Genomic DNA, 27151 nt, shown 5'->3' with positions numbered 1-27151 from the left:
ACAGGCATATCGGGGGATCGTTTCTGCCTTAAGTTAACCACAGCTTCGTTTCGTTTATCTACGTGGGGCAGCTCCTTTTTCTACCGTCGATAGCTTCCAATTCTTGCGCAGACGTTGTTGGAACGAAATTGCAATGAAGCTTGCATTCGTGTCGTTGAGACCTTCGCCGTTTAGTAGCCAACGGTTGAGTCGTTCGACGTGAGGTGAAATCAGTGTTCCAACTGATTGATATCCCGGGACGAATCGCCGGGGACAAAGCAAAGCTCATCAGACGCTACGTTCTCGTACGGTGAGCATTGAGGTTACTCGGGCAGAGTCGAGAACGAAGCGAAGTTCCTTAGACGCTACGTGGTCGAGGACGATGTTTCTGGGGAAATCGGCAATTGGGGTGTCTGCCGGCTGGACGCACGCCTCGGCCATCGTTGAGGCGAGACAGGCGGCGTTGGCCGGGGCGTTGTTGGCGCTGATCCGGCGGTCAGCCGCCAGTTGCTGCTGGAAATGCCCGATCTGCCCACCGATTGTAGACTCGTACTGCTACTGCTGCAGGCCACTGATCCGGACAGATCCACCCTTGACACTGCCCTGTTGAATGCAATTACAAAAATTAATGATCTGGTTGACTGGCAGTTATTTTAGGAGCGGATGTAGGTATATAGTTTTTCATGAAACTTGATAAAAAAATCGTACCAAATACTTAAATTATTGAATTTATATTGAATTTATATACTTGAAATATATAAAAAATCGAAAGCTTCTATTATTTCTAATCCTTGATTTACAACCCTAGTTTTTCAAATGTTCAGTGTAATGAAATTGTTACAAATTTCTTTTTTTATTTATTTAGTTACTGTTAAGACAAATTTTTTGAAAGAAGCCTTTAGTAGAAGGTATGAACACCTCACTCTTTCTTTACACGATTTTGAAGTAAGACGGTCGAAGAAAAAAACCGCCTTCTATCTTTTCACACGGTTTATTTCCTTTACCACGGTACAGGAAAAAAACCGACTTTGTTTTTTTATACGTGTTATTACTCTGACACGCTTTAAAAATTATTGGAACTTGCAAAACCAAAAGATCAAAAGAAGATTTTTTGACAAAAAGGTCAATACTGTAAGAACTTTCGGAAAGCAGTCAATCTATTCAAAATGGTATAACCAGACGAAACCTTTATTGGATTAAAACTTGACGGATGTGATAGATCTCTCTAGCGAGGATAGCGATTTTGATTCACCTGGCCGTAAGCATATTGATTATTATTAAATAGTGACGAATAATCTTATCTTAAATAATAAATATCTTATATTATTTCTAGTATTTTTATTGCAAATGTTTAATTCTTCTTTTTGCAATATTCATGTGGTAATAATTTTATTTTAGTTCGAATATGTATAATTGAAATGTGTACAAATTTTATTTTGTTGTCAAATATTTAAATGTATTTACATATAAATTTTCGTCACTTTTTTATGCGATTTTTCGAATGAAATAGAGTTTTTTCATTTCATCTTACACGGTCTTTTAATAAGTTGCAACGTATCTCCCATTGTACTATAGGAAACGGTTTTCTTTTTACACGATTCTTTCAGGAACGTATCTTCCGTGTAAAAAAAGAGTCGAATGTATATAATGTTACCTGGATGGGGGTGCAGAACCGGTATAATAATGTAACCCAGCAGGGCCGCTTCTTGGTCTGCTAGTCGCAGACATCACGCTACTCGATCTGTGCATGGCTGGCGATGGGGGCGCGGATGGTAGCATTCTCGGTGTTTGCGGCGGTGTTCTTCCTGTCGTCAAACTGCTGGTGCTTCCCGTGGATTGTTTTCTTCTTGGACTCCTGCTATCCGGTAAACCAAACGGTATCAACTTTACAAATTTTCTCATTTCGACGATTCTTTCGACACGTTCACCCTTTATGGCCGATATCCGTTAACTGAATATTAAGCTGACGCAAAAGATTCGTCGTGTTTACACTATGGTAAACCGTGACAAATACGGAATCTTTTACAACGACCCAATAAATAGTGAACTAAATAAGAAATAACTCTTTTCGTTAATACCTTCGACGATTGTTTTTCCCTCCGTTTGCTGGCTTTAAACTTTCATAGATGTGTATTCGTTAGCGGCTTATTAACAAATGCTTATTGATTCTCATGGAACCAGAAGGAAGCGGATCGCTACGAACTGGAACATATAACAGAGTTGCTTCGGACGGCCGATAAAGGGTGAAACACTTCCGAAGACAAAAATAACCGAGAAGTCAAGACAGCGTGTCTGTGTCTGTGTGACGGCCGATAAAGGGTGAAACACTTCCGAAGACAAAAATAACCGAGAAGTCAAGACAGCGTGTATGTGTCTGTGTGTGTGTCTATGTCTGGTCGTCTTATATCTGAAAGTGGTCTGGAATTAGTCACAACTGTACGAAAAAGTAACGAACCTTTTGGAAGGCTGCCTGCAAAGTCCAGTCGGACAAGGACGGCCCATGGCACATTTCCCTTCGCACACTTCCCGCGCCAGTGCCATGGTTTCGTAATTTCTTAAAGTGGTACGGCACACTTCTGCGTCAGCCTCGGCGAGCGCCAGACTTGGAAACCGTTCCTTCAACCTGCGTCGTTCCTGCATCAATTAAAAAGAATCTCGTAAGTTCACCGGTTCGGTCGCGAGCCTGCATTTGAGGATGGCACAATCGATAAAAGTCATTATTATCTGATCAGCTCTTCAGTTACGAATCCTTCATTTAACTCTCCAATAGTCTTCAAGTCTTTGTACTTCTACTATGATCCTTTAATATTTCCCGACCTAATTGTGCCATTTACTAACGTATCGTAGAGACAGTTGTGTCTGGGTCCGTTTGAAATCCTATGCTTACTTCTTTTTAAACATACACTAGACTTTTTTTACACGGACGATACGTTTTAAAAAAAAAATCTTCTTTTGCTCTTTTGGTTTTGCAAGTTTCAATAATTTTTAAACCGTGTCCGGGGGAATGAAAAAAACCAAAGATGATTTTTTTCTTGCAACATGATAAAGGAAATAAACCGTGTAAAAAAAAAAAGGTATGAGGTTTTTTCTTCGACCGTGTTATTTCAAAATCGTGTAAAAAAAGAGTTAGGTATACTTTCAATCGTGATCATTAAAAAACACCTGATTTTTTACGTGACTAAATATGAACAACTACTAGTTTAAATTAAATTTACAAATCGATAAGTTAGATGCGGTTTTAAACACTTGGGTGCAAAAGGACCTTGTCATCGTAATCCATGGGTTGAAAACTTCTCTGAATTTAAGAAAAAAAAAATGTGAAGAAATTGTGGTGTTTAGAGAATTACCAACTATTACTGGTAACTAGACAAAGAAGACTTACAATTCAAATACACATAAAGTTCTTGCACAGGACGATGCACAGTCCTAAGTTACTGCATCGAAATAGAAGAAGGGAATTTTTAAAAATATCCAGTCCCTAACTCGAAGTGAACTGGAAATCAAAGGTACTTCTAATCACATAGATTTGTGGCATAAATTTTCTGCATACGATTTTCCAGTGACGATCTCCCGTCGTAAATATTTATGGAATGAATTATGAATAGCGAAAGAAATATTGTAATAAAATGGTCTTTCGGCTTGAAGAGGATTGCCGCGGATACGGACGGATTCGGAGTCAAGCATTATTATTTGCATACCTCGTGAAGTCGGCTGGATTCGAAATCCTTAAGCTGTTGCTGGAACCCGACGTTTGGATTGGCAATGGAACGACTCACTCTGACAACTTTGAGTGCCTCTTTCCATGACAGATTGGTGGTACTCATGATATAGGCTACTGCTACTGTGACGCTTCTCGACATACCGGCTAAGCTGAAATCGGATGTATCGTTTCGTGAACGAGTTTGGGATGGGAATTAGACTGTTAACTGGTCATTCAGGCTACAATGAATCATGAACTACCGATTTACATTGCTTAACACGCTGACCACAGCGAGATAAACATTTCTGTTTATCCCCGAGTACGGCACTGGATCCAAAAACACTTTGAAAATAGATTATTCCGATCAAATCCAGTATTTCTAATTTTATTCGTGAATCATAGTCACGTTATAATAATTACTAGAAGACATTGAGGAAGATAGATTAGATCTTATCGAAGCAACAACGATAAAGAGAGGCCTTGTGGGGTATGTATCGGTTGAAAAACAATTTATAAAAATTGGAAGTAATATATCTTAGTTCGTCTATAATGTCAATAACATTGATTGGTGTTGATTCTATTTAGACTGTATGAAAAATTCTTTTGATCGAATTCCATCAAAGGTCCAAGTACTTATGGACGGTAGGTACAGTAGATCCTCGATTATTGAGACACCATTTACATATCCGAATATCGCTTAATCTAGCGTTCCATTATCCGAACTTCTATGCATGGCAGAAACACACTTCAAATAGATTTTTGTTAACACTATCTTCACATGCGAATATTGTACAATAAACAGTGATTTTTTGTTTTCACTAATTTTGATAATCAAGGTCTTACTGTACCATGCAAATGAATATTATACAAGGTGTCCCATTTAAATCCAATTTTTTCTATCTGTAACTTTTTGTATGTAGAGACGTAGAGGTCATATGAAAGTCAATTTCGTTTTTTTTAAATGGAATCGTATATTTTGTAATGCACTACTTGATGCAACTCTATAATGCTTTTTTGCCATTGATGATTCAGTACTTTATGTAGGGAATATGGATAGGGAATAGCATCAAGTAATGCATTAAAAATTATACGATTCCATTTAACAAAACAAAGTTGATTTTCATATGACTTTTACGCCTCTACACAAAAAAAGTTACATCAAAAAGTCTGTCCCCTGATACCATTTAACTTTTGTCTGGAACATTTTTTAATATTGTCAACAGTTTCAGAGATATTCGAGTGGGCCGATTTAAATGGGACACCCTATATAGTAAATAATGCTTTTTTTAAAATAATAATAATTTTGTTTTCACTGGTTTGCATAATCGGGTCTTACTGTATAGTGTACATGTAAATATTATTTAATAAATAATGATTTTTCATTTTCACTAGTTTGCATAAGCGAGGTCTTACTGTAGCGTATCTACACGGTATTGGACCCTCTGTGTAGCAACGACGAGATTGGATAGTATTGTAAATAATGCAACCGCGTCAGCTGGGGAGTTCTGCACCGGCTACGAATCGATTACCGCCGCGATCAGCGTGTCAACTGCTGTTCTAAATACTTATATGTTGGAAGGAACATACACACCAGTGTATAAGGACGTTTCCACCCCTTAAACGGGCGGAGTGAATAAAGTCATTGCACACGGAAAAGTATTGTGTCAAATTCTGATCCGGACTGTCCGCCGCCAATATACACAAATAATGCTTGTCCTACAATAACAAACGATAAAAATTTTCTTTCTTTTTACTAATCCAGTAGTAAAGTTGTTCTTCCAACGCGTGCTTACCGAGTGCAGTCGACGGGCGGTATCGTGGATCGCTAGGATATGGGTGATCTCGAAGCGTTCCAATTGGACGGGGTCCTTGCTATCGTGGTAATTCCCAACGTACAGGCCGGGTAGGACCTATACACACATCAAACTTACCGTACATCTTTGTATAAACAAATTCTAAATTAGATCGCGAGGAACAATGATATACAGTGGGTAAAAAAAGTATTCGTACACCCTTTAAAACAGAACAACTATTTCAAAATTGGACCAAGTGACTTGAGTTTCTTTGTGAATTTAGAAGGATTAGTGTAATAAATGATGTTACCAAATTTTGAAAAATTTGCGACTTTTCAGAATGTCAAAGAAAATAGTGAATCTCGTTTTCTACAATTTTTTTGTTTGAGACTGTAATGAAAATTTTAAAGTGTATACGAATACTTTTTTTACCCACTGTATGTCGAGTAACTATAGTCTTGTACAAGTTTTCAAACTTCTCGAATGTAATAGCTCAACGAGGATGATATAGGATTCTACGCCCCACATTGCTGTTCACGGTAATGTACTGTCAACTCCATAAAGGTGAACGTGATAAAGGCACGTAAATAATTTGGCGTAGAAATGAATGATGTACAGGCAATCTACATATAACACGGAATCGCCATGATACGGTTTCGCTTCGACACTGTTAGAGAATTGAGGAAACTCCCCCACAAAACGGTATTCAACAACACCGTTTCCCTTTAACACAATTAGAATATTGTGCAATTTTGTTAGTTTTCGGAACCTAACCCTGTTTTTCGTATGTCTGCACATCCTACTTCTTAGTTTTATATACTGTAAATCATCGATGAGTGTTCGAAGGCGCCTCGGCACTGACAAGGTGAGGTCCCCATGTGTAACGCTGATTTTTTAATAAGGTGTAACACAGTGATAGTTTGTGAAATATTTAATGTTCATTCGAGCACTCATCGATGATTTACTGTAACACGAATTTGCATAACACTATGGGCGTAGCCAGATTATCAGTTGGGGGGGAGGGGCAAAATGTATCTTAAGGTAAATTCATATTACTTTAAATGAACTTTAAATTTATTTTTACATACAAAATATTAGTTAACACAATATCTTTCTTTTCTAAGGCGGAGAAGAAAATCCAATGTTTTCTAGGGTAGGTCAAAGACCGCTTTTCTCCCCTCTAAGGGAGAGCAAGTGCCCGTACTACCCTCCAGGCTACGCCCATGTATAATCCAGCAATTTTCAGCGACCTAACCACCGTGTTACACGAGAATTACCTGTAATTACATATCCTTACAGACATTACGATACAAAATTTCCTTGAATACAAACGACGAGCTCATTATTCCCCCGATAACAGGTGAACCTGGTAAACGGTGCATCTAGACCTCATCGAAACCGTGTTCAGACGCCTCTTACGCGAACCGTAGTCAGTTATACATACACATGTCACTATTTTTCACTCGTAATGGGGCAAGCACTCGAGGAGACTCCCGACGTGCTCGTGTGTTTTTTTAAAGTCGCGTCGATAGTTCCCCTCGTTCGCAATTAAGCGTGTTCAGAGGCGTTCTAGTGGTGCTCGAGTATACCTCCATACACAGGGGTCGTCGAGATAGCATTGAGTGAAATCGATAAGGCAGCTTTTTGATGCAGGTGTTCACCACCCCGGTTAATCATTCATCTTCGCGCGGGGATGACGATGATCACTCGAACGTGTCGAACGAGCCGCGTATGTTTGATAATAATCGTTTAATCGATGCGCGTTCTTTAAAAGCCCGCGGGACCACGTCTTTAATGGAACACAGGGGGGTTGACAATGACGCAGGGGGAGGGGACCCTCTTAACTTTTTCATCAGGTGGCATCGATTAAAATCTTCGTTGTGTACCACCCCACCCGGTTCCCATTATATGCATCGACGCGATTCCTTCGGAACAATGGCCATTAAAGCTATCGGCAAATGGGCCAACGAGTTGTGCTCCAACCCTCCCCCACTCCTCCCTATTTATCCCCGGGACGTGTTCTGTTACTTTCGTACCGGGGGGAGCCCCTGACCAGGTTACGAAATTTTCGTATTCAGGCCATGGGTAATTTGAGCGCAACGCGATAGGTGCATTATTTATAATAATGAAACGAACTGTTTGCGGAAGCACGTGCACACCGTTAGGGTATTCGGGGAACACTGGAGCCCGCACGTGTGATAAGTGGACTGCGGATGTTTAGGCGGATTCAAACTTTTGTAGATCAATTTCGGAAAACTAGACATTAGCAGAGATTGACTTTTTTTCATGAATGGTTTCATTACGATGGAAATAAATTAATACATTTACTAAATATTATTAAAGTATCTGTTTTATTCAGTTCTATACATTCACTCCTGCTATAAATGCTTAAAATCCGCAGTCTAGTGATGAGCAACAAAGGGCCCCGATAAATTAGTCTACTTTTTTCAGGCTTATACTGTATTTATTCAAATTTATTGATGAATGTTCGTTATTCGATGGCTTAGATAGTTATTTAACCCTTTATCGTTTTTTTGATTTTATGAAAAGTTACATTGTTATTACAGGATTTATTTTAATTCCTTCCACTCGATCGTATCCTCTAACATCTAACCCTTTAACAGTGTTTGACGAATATACTCGTCATGAGGAAATCATCACTTTTTCGGAACGATAAGTATAATACTGGTCATGTAAAAAAATAAAATACCTTTTCTATAAAAATTGAAATTTTTGTAACAATTGAAAAATATATTTTTTTTATTAGAATAACAGAATCAAATAGCTGAGTTGGGCACAATTTTATTCAAATAATACTTTGTAAAAAGGAGCAATATCTAAAACGTTATCCTGGTCTTAGACAAGTAATGAGATTAAATAATTGTTTGCCAAGTGTCTACTCGTTTAAGAAAAAATATCATTTTATTACAAAAATTGGAATTTCGTTTAATCAATAAAAAATGACATAATACTTTTTTTTATATTTCATTTTTTTTTATATTCGCTCATCTCTAGTCAAGTGGTTACATATTTTCAAAAAGGTGTTTCATTTTGGCGTTCCAGACTTTGAATGGCAATATACACGGATTAGCTTTTGAAAACGAGAACCTTAACCCTCTGTACGCAATGTGGGTCATTGGCAATCCCAAGCGAATTCCCATTTTTCCCGGACTTTACTACGAATTTCTATTATTACCGAAAAAAGTTTTAAGCAGTTGGCGTAACGAATGGATGTATAATGTAGTAGAAGCTTTGTTAAGCATCCTAGAAGTTTTGTCAGAATTTTAGATAGCTTAAAATAATAAAAAAATTATATTTGAACATAAACGACCCAGTTTTCGTACGGGGTGGGAAAAAATATATCAAGTATTAATTACACTGTTCAACAAGTCCCAAAATGATAGAACGAAACCTGATTTTTTGGTGTTAATTAAAGATTACTGAACAGGATGCTGATTTTAGTTTTTCCTTTACACATTACGTAGTCTAACGTTGAAAATATCAAGTTAGCATAGATGATCAAACATTTCAGTTTGATTCATTAATCTAAAGCGCGTGTATTCGCTTATGGTAGTAAGTAGAAAAGGAACGCAATGAACAGACGCGACAGCCAAATCCTATTCAATTGCATGTGTACCCAGCAGGCATTCAAATTCGATTATCTCGTAAACGGAGCCTTAAGTGAAAAAATCTTGTTTTTTTTTCTCTATTTATTTCGGCATGTAGAATCACCATGTTTTTTACAGCTCCATATTGACAATTAAACTAAAAAGAATCTTATGTCTGGGACCAATAGTGAGATCACCTTTTTATTTAGCAATTAAAAATCAAGTAAACAAAACCAGTTCACTCCAACATTTAAAAATTTTCAAAGTTCAAATCAACAAAATTTTGTCGAACAATGTTACTTACGTTATATGTTACTTCACCCTTCGTCAAATTAATATTAACGATCGATACAAAATGAATTCAGAATTCTCTATAATGAAATGCATAATGGGAATACAAAGTTTGGGGGAGAAATTGATTCGAGAACGGTGCGCGCAAGGGTTAAAGATTGACCCCTGGGCTATAAGCGTTCGTCTTACCTTATTCATACCATTCCCCATGGCGCCAGCTCAGCTATAGGCAATTCCCTCGGGGCAAGAAGGAGAATCGTAGATCCACGATAAAAATTATCAGTAGTCTAATCGCTCGTCGCACTTGGAACGATTTCTCGATCACCTCTTATCTTCCGTCTCTCGAGCTCGCTCCCCGATGGTCTTGTTGTTGGGCAACAGTTCGTCTGGTTCCCACAATCGTCGCGTCCCACCCTCTGCATCATCTTCGAAAAGATGCTTTCTCCCCGATGTCGCGACTTCAGAGTCCCAGATTCACTCTCGATCGTTAATTATAACCTCCAAAATCGATCATCCTTTCCATAATGCGCCACGTTCCATACCTCCCCCCGAATATCCTTCTGTTATCATAATATAATCAACTGGTGCATCCAACGTGTCTATACATAGGTATATCTCCACTCTGTTTTCTCCCTCCAGAAACTCTCGATCACTGATACCGACTTGGAATTAATCGTCGGTTCAGTTTCACATTCATGATCCTCGATTATAAATGAAAAAAAAAACTAGTAGAATACAGGAGTTCGGTTGGTGTCGCGGTCTTTACACATTTTGATCGTTCTCCCGGCAATCATACGCTATTTATGAAAACGCAAGGGGGAAAATGATAAAACGTTGGGTCGCGGTATAAATCTTATGTGACGCGATCGGAGATTAGACGGACCTGTCACGAAACTGTTTTCAAGTGTGTCATAGCATGTCGGTTTGCACGCATCCGTCCTCGGGGACCGATACACGCGTACAGTAACGCCCATAAGTACAATTGGCAGTCTATGGAAATTGTCCGTTACGACCACGAGTTTCGATATTTCCGTTCGTGGAACTGGAGATCGATTTACATTTACATTACGAACACTGTAACTATTCTGTGAAATCAAATGAATGTTGCACTAGTTGTTTACTTAACGTTTGTGCATTTTATAGGACTTAAGTGAATGTCTTTCATTTAATAGGGTAAACGTACTAATGAATGCTTAAGAAATTTGGTAACTATTAAAGTGAAATTTTAAATGATAATATTGATAAATATTTGACACATGAAGATGTATCTAATACTAAGAAAAATCTATAATATCTATACCTTTGTGTAAGTATAGATTTTAATTTAAAAAGTTGGAATAGTGTAGTTAATTAAATTCAAAAGAAAAAATACAGACTTCATCGGTAAATGAACATTTCTAATCAATGACGGGAAAATTGAATATGCAACAAGGAATTAAAAAAAATCAATATTTAATCATTTACTTATTTTAATAATTTAATTTACTCGCTTTTATATATAAATAATGCTCATTAATTTGTACGTGTTCATTTACCTACCGGTGCGTCCACCCTATCTTACTTCAGATCAATGTCTCAACAGTTTTCTTATCCTCTATAACCTGAATTTTATTCCTTCGTGAACAACATTTCTTAACAAAGATCAATGACATCAATTTCACGTGTCGTCATAGGGACTCAAAAAAGCTCGAAAAAGCCACCATTAAGACATTCGACGAAACAATTCAAAGATAATTCCGGATAATAACAAAAAATTCGCTGGATAAATATAATTTTTACGAAGCACACAAAATGCCACCCACGTACTATGCAACCCATACAAGAATTTATCTAATGTCCAATGGACAAATTGTACAGTAACAATATATAAAAAAAAACTTTCCGAACGAATCCGATACTTACGGACGGGATTGTACACGCACAGCCTTTACGACGCATTTATTCCGGCAGGTTGCACCGCAAACGGACGGTCTCCGGCGAACTTTTTACAATTTTTTCCCCCTTTTTTTAATCGCGATAAACAACCATCTCGAGCCAGGTAATCGCGTGGAATTAAATATTGAAGAGATGTCGTAAAGTCGCGGCGTGTTTCGCGGTGAAATTATTAATGCCGTTTATCGTTCGGTTGGATCGTCCGTGAACGTTGTTATTGTTGCCTTTTTTCCGTAATTCGTTTTCAGGGACGAAATTGTTCGCGGAAATGGGACGGAGGAAAAAATAGCGCGCCCCCCGGTGATGATAATCTTTATCTCCGCCACGGCCGATTTTCCTACTGACATTTTAAATGCACACGATGCATATCCATCGTCGTCGCGGGAGAAAGAGAGAGAGGTAGAAAGCTGTCGTTGGTCTACAAACGAAGAAACGAAATGCGGCCTGAATTGTTACCACCCGCCCCCGCGGCGATAAATTAAAAACTTTTCGCGTCTTTGGTTTCAACGTATTAGTTGGACCGTCGCCAAATGGAAAATCGAAGCCAGTCTTGCGTGTGGCGATCCTGCCAAAAATCAAATCCGACGAGACAACTCATGGCTCAAGGAATATTTATGTAATAAGGAAAAGAAGTCAAGACCGAGTAAGAATGAAATTCTGTCCCCCGGTTGAACGAATTGTTTATGTTCGTCGAAATATCGCGGGATTTTTCTTTAAAATTCTTGAATGTGAAACGAATCTTCTTGTAACGCTTTGACCGTAAGACTGAAGTAAAATATTTTTGAATCGTTGAAAATGGTACTACTGACACCATGCAGTAGTAATTTCAGGTCTGTCTAAAAAAACTTTTTTCAAACATTTTTTTTTCACAAATTTTTTTAAACATGATATAACTTTCGATGTTAATTTTTAACTATAAAAATATAATTTACGATGTTTACACTTTATCGCCGAATTTTTTGCGGCGTAAATTAACGAGTAGTTTTTAAATAGCAGCTGATTGAATATTGACTTGGGTCAAATTGACCCAGTATGACAACTATATTTGACAAAGAAGGTGTGGACAACGGAGGGTTAAAGAAACACGAAGACTGTACAGGCCAATATACGTTACAGTCCTCATTTTTCAATCTTATGTGGTCCTCGATCAAATTTGGTTCAGTAAATATTTTACTGTAATGATTTACTAATTTTAAACTGAAACATGTGTCAGACACACAGTAGGCAGCAAAAATATTCATACACCCACAGAAATCATAAATAAATATTAATAATAGCTGCTTATATTCACCTACACACAGATTTGATTAACTAGGTAGTTATTTCCCCGAAAGCTACATTGTATGTATACTTTTGCGTTGCGTTATTGGCTAGTTTCATGAGAATAAATTAGTAAACCACGTCAATGTAGGTCTTACGTTTCGATCTTTGTAACAGATAAATTCAGAATGGATGTAGTTTAGTAAACCTGCGTGTGGATGAATATCAACAGCTTTTGTTAACACTTATTTTTTATTAATATGGGTGTATGAATACTTGTGTAGCCTACTGTACGTGACATGGCAGTTAGGCGGTTGATTTTAGAATGGAAATTACAGAATAACGTAAGAAATCTACGAAGATGATTTATTTTTAATTTAATAGAATTACCAGATTGGAAATTTCTCCTTTCCATCCACAGCCTAATCATAAGTCAGCAAGGAGAACACGTGTTCGTTGTGTAAAGAATCGTTACCTATTCCCTCGTTGAAAAAAATTTTAATATTCGTCACGTTCTATACGAAGTTGAAGTAATTAAACTTTAATATTATCCATAATCATTCAATTTTAACAGAAAACAAATGGTAATTTCCCGTGCAACGAACACGTGCAGCGCCCACCGTTCACTTACGACGACTTGAAATAAAAAAAAAAGCTGTCGGTAGACTCGTATTGACAGTGGACAATGCTTTCCTGTAACTGCCAGGAAAGCCATTCCCACATACATAAAACATTAGAAATGTACCAACAGGATTCGGTGTCACATTCAAACCACCCTCGAGATTTCTTATATTCTTCGGTTAGCGCCAGCAATTACCGTCCACCGTGGGAAACGATGTGCAGTGCGTTTGGAACGATACGTGCAACTTGTCGAATAACATTCAAGGCCACCACTTCTTAAATATATTATACTCGAAAGCAGGCGTATATTAAATAATTCCATTTCACGGTACGAAAACCAAAGTATATTTCTTTCATGGCCGTGGATCGTCCTACAACTTCGGCCAGAAACTTTCCATTTACCATTGACAAACTAGACACGTGTGTGTACTGTTTGTCCCTGAACGACACACAACCAAGGTCGTGTGTTAAATTTTTCAAACAAAAATTCGTAACGTCGTTCCGGATGCATCGAGTGTGTGCATTTAGATGACTCGAGAATACCGCATAAAACACACACACACACATGAGGACCGAGTCGCTGTATTTACATTCTCCAGTTCCCATCACGGGGTTACGGTGTTCGAAAAATTAAGATCTATGGTTCCCCGTAGAATTTTCCAGGGGTGATCGTCGGTGTTCGAGCGGAAGTGAGGCGAGAAAACAACGGAAGGTGTGCATGAGAGATGCATCGACGGTTAGGATGATTTGTGCAGGGGGGGCGGAGGGGGCCGACCGATTCGATCGAAGGTGGTCCCACTACCTGTCGACACTTTCTCACGTTCAAAGCACCTTTTTTCTTTCCAATTAACACGGTGTATACCGCGCACGCACACACGCAGCGACCGTAGGCGGTTACGGGTGTACGCGAGTCGCGCGCGTTACGCACCACTGTCCTCGGTTATCGGTGCATACGTTTCGACTGGATCGGTAGGGAGGGTGCGCCGTATGAAAACTGTCCCGTTGTCTCGGTAGCAAGGAGCGTTGCCAGAATCTAGGGGCACTTGCCACACACCAAGTGGGAGAACGGTCGCTAGTGGTGGGGGCGGGAAGGGGTTTGTGTGGGACACGCGGTGGGGGAAAGTAAGGCGTGCACGGTTGGGGGGAGGGAGGCAGTGAAACTCGTTGAATAACGAAAGCCATCCCCCGAAGAGACGGCATCGAGGTAAAGGCAGGTAAAGGATTCACGAGGAAGGGACACCGCATCATGTAACGCGGAAACCTTGTTCGATCGACAGTGGTTTTTGTGAGCTTTTTCCTTCCCAAAATAATTCAAACGGGGGCTCCAAGTGAACAGAGTGGTCAAACTGCCAGAGTGTCTGATCTCCAGCCGAATACATATATGGAAAGTGTTAACGAGCCCGCCGGTGGGTAAATATACAGAGACACGCGTAATTATAAACTTTAAATGAGTTTCTACTTGCTGGTTTCTTTTTTTTCATGACCGAGCAACGACACGAGGACTTCGATGTTACGCGTTTCACGTTAGAGGGGACTTTATGAATGAGTGGTTTATTAAATGGTACAAAAAATCTCGAGTGGCAATAAGAAGACACGAGAGAAAATAAGAAAAAGTGGGTGGCTACTGTACCGTCGTGTCTGGGGCATGACTGTCGGCCAACAGGCGGCGGTGCGGAGAACAGAGCTACGGCGCAAGCGCCGCTCGATAAAGCCACCGTCCTCTTGCTCTTCTTTTGCATTCGCTTCTCCTCCGGTACCCTCCTTCGCAACCACATGATACACCTATGAACCACGACCCTGCCCCACAAACTGAGAACCGAGCTGACTAAAAACTTACGCTAGCAGACAGCTCCGTACAGGCATAGATACGTTTAAGTTAACTGGGGTACGTCGGGCGGTGCTATTTAGTAACCCTGGACTAGTAACTTGTTTCATTGCTAACCTAGGCTAACGAACGTATAGCCGGGATAAATAAATATCCGCTGGTTATTGATTCAATTAATATTCGGTTAAACGTCTGAAACCTACATAAAATGTACAAACTCACTCGTTTGTATGTTATATGGATAGAGCAGGGTACTATAAAGTCTATATTTATTTCTTCTGAAATAATTAAGGGACCTTTTCCTTTCAAACGGGTTAGAGAATTGTGTATCGTTGTTTTTTTATATTTTCCATTATTACGAGGTTTTGAGATTTTAAGTTAAACTTATAATATTGAAATTAACACTTCACAGTTTATAATTGAATTCTGTATAATTTTTAGTTGCTTCGTAAATATAGATAGAGACTTTATGAACACCCTCTAGTGAACTTTTTTACAGATTCACTTATTAGTGTAAAATTTACAAGACGGAGTTTCGTTAATTTAAAAACGTTCCGTAATTTAAAAAATTTTGTAAGTATGTTCATTGATATATTAATGTAACTAATTGTACGAAAGCAACGCATTAGACGAAATGAAACGGCGTAAAAAAAGAAGTGATTTATTGTAGAAACGTACACAGGATTTTAGACTTACTTTGGTGAGAAAAAAAGTGCTTGAATAGTCCGTTTGTCGAAGGAAATAGGACGGAAGAATCTTCTATTCTTTTCCCTTTCCCGCGTCTCTTATCCGGTACTAAACAAGTACGCAGATCCACTTTACACTTTAAAACAAGTGACACTCGAGATCTCTTTCCCAGCCGGTGTCTCTGTCTTCCTTTCTGTATTTCTCATTATTTTTCTCGCAAGGAACGAAGAGAAATAAGCACAGAGAGTACATTAACGTGAATTTTAAAATCATGAAAATCAATAATACAAAATAACTTCAAAAACTTTTTAAGATTCAGTTTCTTTTAAGTTATCATTTCTTTAAATCAATAAGATGTTGAATGTTACTGAATTGTATGCGATATTATAGTCGTTGCATTTAATAACACGGTGTAATGAGGAACATTAATTAATTGATATAGAATGAAAGCAAAAAAGAAAGGAGGTCGAAATCATTTCAAAGAAACTCTCAGTGCGATTGTCCATTTATTTATTCAGTCCAATGCGCGTTAGAGTGGATATTAAATACTGTTACAAGTTTTACAATTATTGTTTTTTTAATTTCGACGGCGTATAGTCGGTTTTTGTTGGGCTGTGACAGATGAAAAATAAACCTAAAATAACTAACGATATGCCGCACCACCAAGTCATCGACGTGGATTCGTTAAAAATCAAGGAGCCTGCTAGAGCCTTCAATCAGAAATTAAAATAAAAACAACTCCAAGATGAAAATATGTATACCAATTTCGTTGTAATTTTGGCTGTATTCATAAGGAAATTACCGAACAAACGTAACTGGTGGCGGCACTGGCAATTGTACACGGTAAGGAAGATCCGCTGGCATTGAGCGCTTTCACAAAAAACGTGCAGCCAACTGTGTTACTTGTTACCATCAGTACTAAGAGGATTCCTTTGAGAAGAAACCCGACCTTATTTAGAGACGAGCAGTTATCACACATTTTTTCGATAAGGAACAGTATATGGAATATACGAAAATTGAGTTACTTACTACTGAATCCATTCCTGCATTTCCAGCAAGTTTACCCAACATGCTTCCAACAGTTGCAAAAAATCCAGCGACAACGGCCAAGCCGACTCTTCCTCCTTGTTGTTTCTCATTTATCCGTGTTGCTGTAGGAGACATTGCAGTGTCTTCTCTTGATGACAATGATGACAACGAAGAAGAATCCGTCAACAGTTCACGTTTCATCATTAAGGTATCGGATTGGAAGCAACAAGGATTTTTGTTTTCGGTTTCGTATCACTCTCGACATTACCGATGCGGAACCGAAGCTCGTATTATTAGTTGATATAAAGTGTAGTATTTTACACCTTATTCGCGGTACTACGGTTTCTCTCTCTGGCGGGAACATTAAAATTATTATATATTTGAGAGTGAAACGACATTCTACTTAATACATCAGGAGCAATTAAATTTGTTAACCACATCCAATTAGTAAAATCTATAGCTACATATCTCAGTAAGTATAAGAATAAGAAATATTTCTGTTAAAATATGCAGCTATTAATTATTTGTAATTAGACAAAAATATTAAATGTGTTTATTGCCTACTAATTGTTGAAATTATGAAAGCATACTGTATTGTACCATAAGTGCCCACTTATGAATCTGAAGACATAGTGGTACATACTTCATCGACCATGAAAATGTTAATGACTATAATTATAATATAAATATACTGAATGTTTTTGAACTCGATTATATATACTTAAAAATGTAATGTGTTTTCTACTCTAGAATTTAATTCAGGGAATTTTTTATCTTTTGCTGAAAAGAAATCGAGTGAAGTAAACAGCCACGGTACGCATAGAGGAATTTCTCCAAATCATATCAGACCATAGGTATGATGGACTTTTATTTAATCAGAATATAATTGAAAAACACGAATGTATAGGTGAAGCGGCGCGATAAGTTGGATTTGAAGATTTGATGATTAAATAAATTCACAAGATTCTGCCTACAAAAGGAAGTTGAGATAACAGTAATATAGACAGTAAAAATATCTGACGTTCCGGGAACGGTTTTCAGCTTCCAATTTTAAAGGAATCTATCACCTTACACCTGTCAAACATTCAGCATCCTCTTTTTTTCCTTACGTTTTAGTATAAAAAAGCTACAGCTATATTATCCGCATACTTTACTGTTTTCTTCCTACAAAAATATCAGATCTACAATTTTTATACCTATGTTATGAACACATGGTAAAACTGTCAAATGCCTAGCTTAAAACTTTCCAAAAAATGTGCCCCTAAATAGTTTTGCAAATAAAATGAACTTGCTTTAACATCCATCGATTCCAAAGCAACCCCAGAAAAAACCATGCCACGTTGGACGTGATTTCTAGGCTTAAAATACTCTTGAAGCATTCATTTATATGTTGCGTAAGTTACGACTTTATATCATTTCGGCTTTTAGCTGAACTACAATAGAAAAGTACATAATATAAGTCTTATCGCCTTTCTTACAGTGCTCATGTACATATATACCTTTAAGCAAATCTTAATTTCCGTCTGGATGGTAGTCAGACGAAAGTTCAACGGAGAGATAAAAGTTTTGTGCGTGGCGCCGCGCGAGTGCATGGAGACAGGCCGTGAGCATAAGAGCAATTCGAAAAAAAAACTCGAAGTTAGCGCGCGGTGAAGGGCAACGCGCGAATGATTTTCTACAGGTAGTTTAAAAATGGCGACTGACAGGTACGCGTTTTCTCGCGTGCACGGCGCCGCGATAAGGCCAGAACCAATGTGATTCACGTGAAACCGAAGCCGAGGGGTTCGTTCAGGCTCTTCGATCGAATTTTCCTCAGTCGGAACGTCGCATCGGAGAAATCTCGCGAATTATGTTACGATTTTGTCGATCAATACGGTGACTTTCTCTCCGCTACGTCGTGCTCGCGTGTTTCAGCTCCGCTCGGCTCCGCTGGACAACTGAATTTTCAGCATTTCTTCTTGGCCGTTTTCCGAGCCAGCGAGAAACGAACGAAAAAAATCGAACGAATGAACGAACGAACAAGCAAACTTCCGCATTCCACTGGATCGCGAACAAATAAGTGAACGAACGAGCAATCGCTTGCCGATGTGAGTACATCCTGATTTAACACCCGCCAGTCCTAGAACAGACTTCTTTCACCTGTGTTAACTCTCGAGTTACGATCGCGAAGTAGCAAGCATATTCACATTTCCGCTTCTAATTCGCTCCCATTAATATTTGATTCTCTATTTATATTCGTTTTCCCCCTTTTTTAGATGTTCTTATCTACTTTTCTTTCTAAATATAGGAACCGTGTTAATGGGTTTTTTTTGGTTCACACGTTCACAGATAAGACACGAAAAATAAAGAATGAGAGCAAAACAATATCGTTCTGTGTAGTACATTTGTACAGTATAGTTTTTTTTTACCATTGACTTTTTTTCTTTCATTGAGTATTAGATAAGTCGAACATTGCATTATGCATTTTTCTTTTTTAGTACGTGAATCATAAATGATATTATGTATTGTACTTCTCTTCTTCTTATCAGTTATGTTAGCAATTATATAATACACTTGCTTGTATTATATATGATGTAGAATCATTTTGTGATAAATTTTTTAGAATGAATTTAAGTTATGTAAATTTTTAGGAAATGTTAAATTTTTTTTTCAAAGAAATTTCCTTGAAGTATAATAGCTCTTTCAAAATTGTCAAGTACACAAGTATTTTCTTTATAATGTTTTTCCAAGAAAGTATGTCATTGAAGTACAATTTGAAGAAATGAAACAGAATGAATATTAAGTTACTGTTACTCTATATATGGTGGTTTCAAACGAGTATTTCAGAACAATTGTGTAAATATCGTACGTTTACTTACTTAAGTACTTGATAAGTGTGATAGAGTTTTGGATAAAGGTATGATATCATTTCTATGAAATACCCAATGAAGAAAGTTCCCCATTTTAATACAGGTTTTTGAATCTGAAAGAGCAAAACTTGATATTATGTCAGAATGATGCCTAATATTTATCGAAAAATTTTAAAATACCTTGGAATACATTCATGGCTTTGTGAGTGTAAAGGTAAATTGTTTAACATCCAAATCCATCTTTTAAATTCGAATGTGTTCCAGTTATTGTTATTTCTTTAATATATCAAAGATAATAGCACAGTAAGGATATCTCATCGCATAAGTAAAATAAAAAGTAGTTTATTTTTTGATTAGGTAAATATAGCTGCAAAAATTATAAGCATATAGCCATGGAACATTCTGACTTAGTAGCAGAAATGGTGCATGTAGAAAGACTAACAACTCAAGAGAGATTGCATTTGGCCCGCCACAGAAGGCTTCAGCAATTAAAAGTATGGCGCCAGCGTGAGAAAGAATGGTTGAGACATCAAACTAGGCATACAAGTAACAAACGTCATATATATTTTAATGACAGTGTTATGCTTTTGGAAGCTGCAGCAAGAAACGACATTGATGAAGGTGATATGACATTCAGACAATAAAATTGATTAATTGTGATAACATTTTAAGTACATTATCATTAACCATAGTTGTGCAATTTTAGTGAGAAGGCTTTTAAAAAAGGGAGTAAATCCAGATTCGACAAATGAAGATGGGTTGACAGCTTTGCATCAGTGTTGTATAGACGATAATGAAGAAATGATGAAACTATTAATTGAGTTTGGAGCAAATGTTAATGCAGAAGACAGTGAAAAATGGACTCCGTTACATGCTGCTGCTACTTGTGGTCACCTACATTTAGTTAAATATCTCATTGCCAGGGGTGCCAATTTATTAGCTGTTAATGCTGATGGTAACATGCCTTATGACATTTGTGAAGATGAAAAAACATTGGATTGCATTGAAGGTAGAAATACTTAAGACTTTATTCGCATTTGGTAAGAAAATTTTAATTGTATTGCATTAATTTCTCACGTCACGTTTATTTATGTAATTCAGGAGAAATGGCAAGATGGGGAGTAACTCAAGAATTGATAGATGAAACAAGAGCTTCGATAGAAGTTCAAATGTTGAGAGACTTACAGCATATTACTTCTGTGGGTGGTGATCTTGAGTATAAGGATCATCAAGGTGCTACACCAGTGAGTACACAAGTGAACAGTAATAATATTAGCGTGGAAAAAGTAGTTTGTTATTAACTACAAAAAAAAGGTGACTTTTGTCTTTTCCAAATTGTAGCTTCATATTGCAGCTGCAAATGGTTACTTACGAGTGGTTGAGTTTCTTTTGGATCAACATGTTGCAACAGATGTTGAAGATAATGACAAATGGCAACCAGTTCATGCAGCTGCATGTTGGGGACATGTGAGGACAGAATATATGATATGTATTAATTCAGTTGCTTTAATCACTATTTTTTAAAGTTGTTATTTCGTTTTAGCTAGAAGTTCTTGAGTTATTAGTACAAAATGGAGCAGACTTAAATGCTAAAAATAAGCACGAAGAAACTCCAGCTGGTAATATTTTGATTAAAAGAATTTGTTCAAAATACTATTACGTGGGTATTAATGTTAATAAAGCGTTGAACACAACTTTATAGACATTTGTGAAGATCCTGAAATAAGAGAAAGAATAGTGGAACTTAAAACGGAGCAAGAGAGTAAACGATTACGGGAAGCACAAGGAAGACGAGTACGCAGATCTCAAAGTATAAATACACGTACTCAAAGTGTAAGACGAACTTCAATCAGAGATAAGGTTTTGACCACGAAAAAGGATGCGCAAGAAGAAGCTCGTCTCAGATTACAAGCACAACAGGTCTAAACTTTTAAGCGTTCTTTTTTTTCTTTTCATTAATTTATATTAAGGATGATCAGAATTTAGTAATAAGGATAACGCTATGCTTTAGACATACGTTGGCAATTCAGCGGCGAATGTGCCTCAAACAGAAAGTGAAATTAGTGCACGAGAGAATTCAAGTAGTGAGATTGATTCTACTGGACCGCCAACAGCAGTACGAAAAGGTCCCGAGGGAAAGGATAATGAATCTTTCCTTCACGAAGACGTCGATAAAGAATCAGGTATATTCCAAAACATGTTACACTTGCATCGGTTATGGTTAAGTAGAATCCTCTGGTAAATGGTAGCTTTGCGCATAAAATTCTATCATAGAAAACGTAATGTGTCGTGTCCATTAACATCGTGCGTTTATAACGCATAACTAGACCTTGGTAACGTATCGTAATAATTGCAATTTTATAATGTAACGTGCGCGTGGTATATGAAATATTAAGTTATTGGTTCAAATAATAGAAGAAGCATTGTCCGCAAATACTGAAATTTTATTACTCAGGATGATTCTGCATTACTACAGTAGCATAGAAAAAGTAGTCATACTAGCATTACTGACAAATTATCAAACAAAATATTGAGCATTGATTATTTATCAGCTCTTTCTTCTTTCTGTTATTAATGCGTCGTGCTCCCGAATAATTGCGAGGTCAGTTTTCTACGTCACTTTTCTATTCCTTTGAACGTACTTTTGAATGCAGCGTTTGCATTACTTCTGAACTTAACACATTATCGTATGTTTCGAGATATTAATTCATACCGTATTGAATCATCTTTGTATATTGTGTGCATACATAATGTGTTTTTCTCTTCGAGAATACTTTTCTGGAATGGAAACTTCATTATTGAGACATCAAGTTTTTTGCGGCAAGGGTTACGTTGTACTCGCTTTTCTTTTGGCACTACTTTGGCAAAAGTACATTGGTAGAATTTAGCAGAGCTTATTGACTGTTACATGCGAGAAAGCATTGTGATAATTTTAATTGAAACGAGATTTTTGTAACGTGATTTTTATACGTATGTAATACATTTCAGAATGTTCGAAACTTAAACGCACATTTACATTACACAAATAACTTAACATCCCCCAGGTATATGAGTAGAATCCAGACAAATCTTACATACACTTTCAACATCTTTCCCTGCATTAACTTGTTCAAGTAACTAAATGATTAGAAACGTAGTATAGTATGACAACGGAATTTTCAACTTTCCATTCCTCAGTCAAACGATTAAATAGAGTTTAGACTACACTGCAGTACATTAATAAATAATATTTAATGAGCACTTCCATGTATTCTTACAGCATATCATAACAAAAGAATATTAGTAAAACGAAAAAGTATTTCGCACATGAGACATATCGAACAACTTTAATATCTGTGTTAGGTCTGTAGGAAAGTTCTAACATTTGTCGAAAAAATGAATTTATTTAAAACGATTTTTTATCACAGTTATTGTATATTTTATAATTGGAATAACATTAAAGTAATTATAACAAATCTTGTTATAACAGTTAGTAGTATCCATTCCCTTAAGTAGTTGTTGATTCCACTTGGGATGGATAATTTTCTTTAATAAACCTTAAGCCCTTATAACATTAAAAGTGTACTTTATCACTTTTACAACACAACATTTTATAAATTGCCATATTTGTTTCCTTAAAGAATGATTTTATTGTATTTTGCAATACTCGTAAAGTATTAAGTGTTACAGTAACTTAGAGTTTCCATGCTTAATAACAATCTTGAATTTGCACAATAAAAAGTGATAGAACTTCTTCACAGACCTAACGTATTGGCTGCGATGACGACGAACTGTATTCATTCATTGTTAGATACTTACTCGCGCAATACGTCTTCCTGTTTTTTAGTTTTATCTCTAAATGATAAAGTCGTTACGAGGTCAGTTGTGTCACGGTATTAAATTGTTTCATGTTGTTAATACAATATAGACATTGGCGAATTTTTACTACAAGTTCAACATCAAATCGATCATACTGGTGCAATATTTCTCATAAATTGTCAATTACATTAAATTATATATTTCGAGTAATTTGTACTTAATTTTAAACATTAATGTGATTACAGCTGACTTAAAGTTTTGTATGCCATAGCGAAGTAAACTTATAAATCTTAGATAAGCATTTTAGTTAATTATTACTAGAAAATTTGATAAGAAGTATTATTGTTAAAGAACTGACATTACATCTGTGGTACATTTGCTATTTTTAAAAATGGTTTAATCCATTATATTATATCCTTTATAATTCTTGTTGCTACTTTTTAATAAATCGTACATGATCTAAAACTAGTGATAAAAAATTGTGATTGATTTTAAATGATTTTAATTTAACATTATAAAATATATATTATTTGGACATCGACACAGTTCAGAATGATATTATTTTATACTTCAAGGAAACATGAAGTAACTGATTTCAATGTTCCAGAGAATTCAACTGTTGTGTATGCTTTATATGTATATTTTGTTTTACATGCAAGCAGTTCTGCTGCATACGAAAACTAGATTCTAAATTAAATCTTCTGTGCCAAATTGAATACATTTAACTAAAAGCCTAAAAGATTTTTTTTACAATCTGACGCGGTAATAGGTAGGAGTTACGTTTATTATTTTCTTTGGAATACGGAGGAAACAGATTGTTAAAAATTGTTCCTTTCTTCCGAAAGCAAAAAAAAATTTCAAAAGTTGTTCGTAAGTGTAATAACTCGCTAATGGAGCATAGACGGTGATGGAGGTATTCATGTAGGTACATGTAGAATATAGAAATACATTCCATACTTTCGTGTGCAATATTTCTAACGCTTTTATCGCTAAAGCATGTAACGCTTGGCGCATGGCTACTAGTCGATACTAGTCGAGTTTCTTTTTTTAAGTACCGTTTTCAGTGTTATAAGAAAGGGAATTTGGTGGAGGTTACACGTGGTGAAAGGTGACAAGTGAAATGGAATAGAATGGGAGGAAAAGGGAACGAAATTTCACGTGAATTTCGAAGAAGGAAAATAGCGTTCGATTTACATGTTTGCCCCGGTAGTGACAGGGTCCGACCGGTCGGTCGGTAATCAACAATCAATCTACACGCCGGACCGTGACACCAATGGCAAGATCAACATACACGTCTCGGTAGTTTTTGTCAAATCGTTGTCGGATTTGAAGAAACAAAGGGCGCAGAATCGACACATATCTACGGGCTCGATAGACGCGAATGGAAATGGTATTCCTGTATCGTCTATCGCCAATTCGGAACTCAACGCTGGCGGAGACTTTCAACGATTCACCGGAAACACCAGCGACATTGTCGGTGACAACCACTCCGAAAAAAACTGCTGCACCGTCATGTAAACTCTTGTCTTGGTCCTTCATACTCATTCATTGCATTTAGCTTTTTTTCATTCTCATATTTTTATTCTATAATAGTATCTTTCCTGTTGTAAACTCATGATCGATGTGTTCTTTTTATATATAAAAAAAAAAGATTGATAATTGTACAGAATGAACAGGTTTCTATTCAAACATGGTGCTAGGTAGCACAATTCGATTTTAGGTGTTCCCAAGTTTCTAACCAACATATTTGCATATCTATCGATTATTTATGCGAGCTCTTCGTACAGTTTCAGAAAAAATATCGCCTAGATTACGTTCAGAACGATGTGCTCGCAAGACTCGAGATTTGATTTTGTACTTAAATAAGTATTTAAGTAGCAACTGCGATACGAAAAGTAATTTTAATAGAATTCAAAGTTACGTTTTGAATTTGTACAGACTTTTATTTATTCCAGCGTAAAATAATGTATATTTCGAACAATAATTGAGAATTGTATATTGCGCGAAATGCGTCTGCGATTAATATGTATCATAGAGTATAGAGTATTTTCCGCGTTTTTTATAAAGTGTTATAAATAATATTTTTTATATTAATTTAGATATCTATATTTCTACGAATACTTTTATTTGTAAATTTTGATGTGTGCTGTTACTTTACGATACCATATGTCCTATTTTCTTCCTTTCAAATACATCGTGAATTATATGGTATTTGATCAAATTTAATTTTATATCCTACATGCATATCGTGCTCTAATATATATATATACATCTATTTGTTAAAACTCTTGTACATACATAAAGTTACATCTTCCAGTTATCAATACATTTGTTAAGTGTTCCTTTACAAATAACAAAAGAAACATTTTTTATCGTAATTAAACAAGCACCCATATTTCGTTCTATTCGAACACAACCGCGGTGTCGCATTATTTAACGACGATAGAATATTTTATTGTAAGTTCCGTAAGTTGTTTCAAAATTTCTCCAACATCTTTCATTGATTAACGCAATATCGATCACGTGGTCACAGTAGTTAAAGATAGGTCAAATTTCGAAGGGTGCTCTAGTTTAATATGTACGAGGAAAACAGTAAATAAATAAATCTTACTAAATTCGTATACATAAAACGTCATTTAATTCGACTTCATTGAGACAGTCTTCGTATTGTTTCTACAAAAAGTGTTTATGACAATGTTTAAGAATCACAAAAACGATTGTGTGTTCATGCGTTTGCATCACCGTCCCAGGAGATCAGTGAATGAACGGTTTTTTTATTATATAACACTCCGTAAATTACGAAAATATTCGTATTGAAGATGATTTGGCCAAATTTTATCATCTCGCTGCGTAGAAACGTAATTGGAATCAGATACTGTTGTGTGGTATGTTATCATTACTATGTATGCACGTTTCTATATACAGTAGATATATATATATATATATACATATATAATATTTAATGTATACACCAAACAGTCTGAGTCCAGTGTTCCATGACTCTTGATTTCATCGTGTTACTGTTAATGTTCACATATTAATTATATGCACGTAACGTGATTATACTCTAACGTAACCACTGAATACACGGAAAATGGAAGACACGATAGTAACCTTTATACACGATGGATGTCGCGATAAAGCCGGCCTTTTTGAATCGCGAATGAACTACTGATTACAGTATGCTTAGCGTACAGGGTAGAGAGATTACATCAGTCGGTCCAGCAATTGTTATCTAGTTTGACGGATACATCTGGTTTCAATTTTCTGATGCAACTGACAGGAAGAATTTATCGAACTCCGTTTAAATTGACAATCAATGCACAATGAGCTATGGCATCGATCAGCGACGTTCAGTCGCACGAAAGGTTAATATCGGTATCCTCATATAGCTCATCGACTTCCAGGTTGAATATGTGTACATACACTCTATAGGAGTACATACATACATGTATTCACCGAAACCACCAACAGTTTTCTAATCAAAGACCTTGAGATTATCCAAAATTTGACAGATAATTTTTTAATCAATCGTGAGAACAAAGATTATAAGAGAATTGTGTAAATACTAAGCGTTCGTAAAGGAACAAGTGTGACGTTTACCGTTATAGTGGATATTTCGACGTGTCGCAAGCATGTTTCCCGCTATCGGTCCATGAACCATGATTGGTTATGGTGTCGGGTGTAAATAGAAATACTAAACCAACGGGGTCGGTAAATGAAATCAAAGTTTCGAACGTGTCGGGCATACAAGAATGAAAATGATGTACGCAGGAGGA

At 36.7% G+C, this 27151-nt stretch overlaps 3 protein-coding genes across 3 annotated transcripts; 1 reads left to right on the top strand and 2 right to left on the bottom strand.

Moving 5' to 3' along the window:
- Window positions 1–344: 344 nt before the first annotated feature.
- Window positions 345–9605, bottom strand: LOC107187034 (dual specificity protein phosphatase 15). The gene is made up of 7 exons (XM_015575033.1): window positions 9561–9605; window positions 5473–5589; window positions 5271–5395; window positions 3678–3849; window positions 2435–2613; window positions 1634–1834; window positions 345–582 (listed from the first exon to the last, which is right to left on the bottom strand). Exons 1-7 carry the CDS (start codon window positions 9579–9581, stop codon window positions 345–347), a joined length of 1053 nt encoding a protein of 350 aa, XP_015430519.1. The 5' UTR covers window positions 9582–9605.
- A 6585-nt stretch (window positions 9606–16190) lies between these two features.
- On the bottom strand, window positions 16191–16929 carry LOC107187097 (transmembrane protein 42). The gene is made up of 3 exons (XM_015575106.1): window positions 16726–16929; window positions 16499–16645; window positions 16191–16406 (listed from the first exon to the last, which is right to left on the bottom strand). The coding sequence occupies exons 1-3, from the start codon at window positions 16927–16929 to the stop codon at window positions 16263–16265; spliced, it is 495 nt and encodes a 164-aa protein (XP_015430592.1). The 3' UTR covers window positions 16191–16262.
- A 1628-nt stretch (window positions 16930–18557) lies between these two features.
- On the top strand, window positions 18558–24890 carry LOC107186344 (protein phosphatase 1 regulatory subunit 16A). Its single transcript, XM_015574192.1, has 9 exons — window positions 18558–18812; window positions 19932–20195; window positions 20281–20583; window positions 20676–20818; window positions 20916–21041; window positions 21118–21193; window positions 21277–21494; window positions 21586–21757; window positions 24583–24890. Exons 2-9 carry the CDS (start codon window positions 19967–19969, stop codon window positions 24888–24890), a joined length of 1575 nt encoding a protein of 524 aa, XP_015429678.1. The 5' UTR covers window positions 18558–18812; window positions 19932–19966.
- Window positions 24891–27151: the final 2261 nt, after the last annotated feature.

The sequence above is a fragment of the Dufourea novaeangliae genome, unplaced genomic scaffold (genome assembly GCF_001272555.1).
Source record: "Dufourea novaeangliae isolate 0120121106 unplaced genomic scaffold, ASM127255v1 scaffold14, whole genome shotgun sequence".
In the NCBI taxonomy this organism is placed as follows: domain Eukaryota; kingdom Metazoa; phylum Arthropoda; class Insecta; order Hymenoptera; family Halictidae; genus Dufourea; species Dufourea novaeangliae.
This window is presented reverse-complemented; position numbering and strand designations above follow the sequence as displayed.

Bases quoted from the DNA above. Each gene is read 5' to 3' on its own strand.
- LOC107187034 (XM_015575033.1), bottom strand. From the start codon at position 9,581: ATGGGGAATGGTATGAATAAG. The intron at 3,850-5,270 runs GTGTGTATGTTC...ATCCGATTTCAG, and splicing joins GGAAACGTCCTTATACACTG to CTTAGCCGGTATGTCGAGAA. The intron at 1,835-2,434 runs GTTCGTTACTTT...ACCGGATAGCAG, and splicing joins TGCAGGCAGCCTTCCAAAAG to GAGTCCAAGAAGAAAACAAT.
- LOC107187097 (XM_015575106.1), bottom strand. From the start codon at position 16,929: ATGATGAAACGTGAACTGTTGACGGATTCTTCTTCGTTGTCATCATTG. The intron at 16,646-16,725 runs GTAAGTAACTCA...TCTCTAAATAAG, and splicing joins ATGCAGGAATGGATTCAGTA to GTCGGGTTTCTTCTCAAAGG. The intron at 16,407-16,498 runs GTAATTTCCTTA...TTCTGATTGAAG, and splicing joins CCACCAGTTACGTTTGTTCG to GCTCTAGCAGGCTCCTTGAT.
- LOC107186344 (XM_015574192.1), top strand. From the start codon at position 19,967: ATGGAACATTCTGACTTAGTAGCAGAAATGGTGCATGTAGAAAGACTA. The intron at 21,042-21,117 runs GTGAGGACAGAA...ATTTCGTTTTAG, and splicing joins CAGCTGCATGTTGGGGACAT to CTAGAAGTTCTTGAGTTATT. The intron at 21,758-24,582 runs GTATATTCCAAA...TTGCCCCGGTAG, and splicing joins AGACGTCGATAAAGAATCAG to TGACAGGGTCCGACCGGTCG.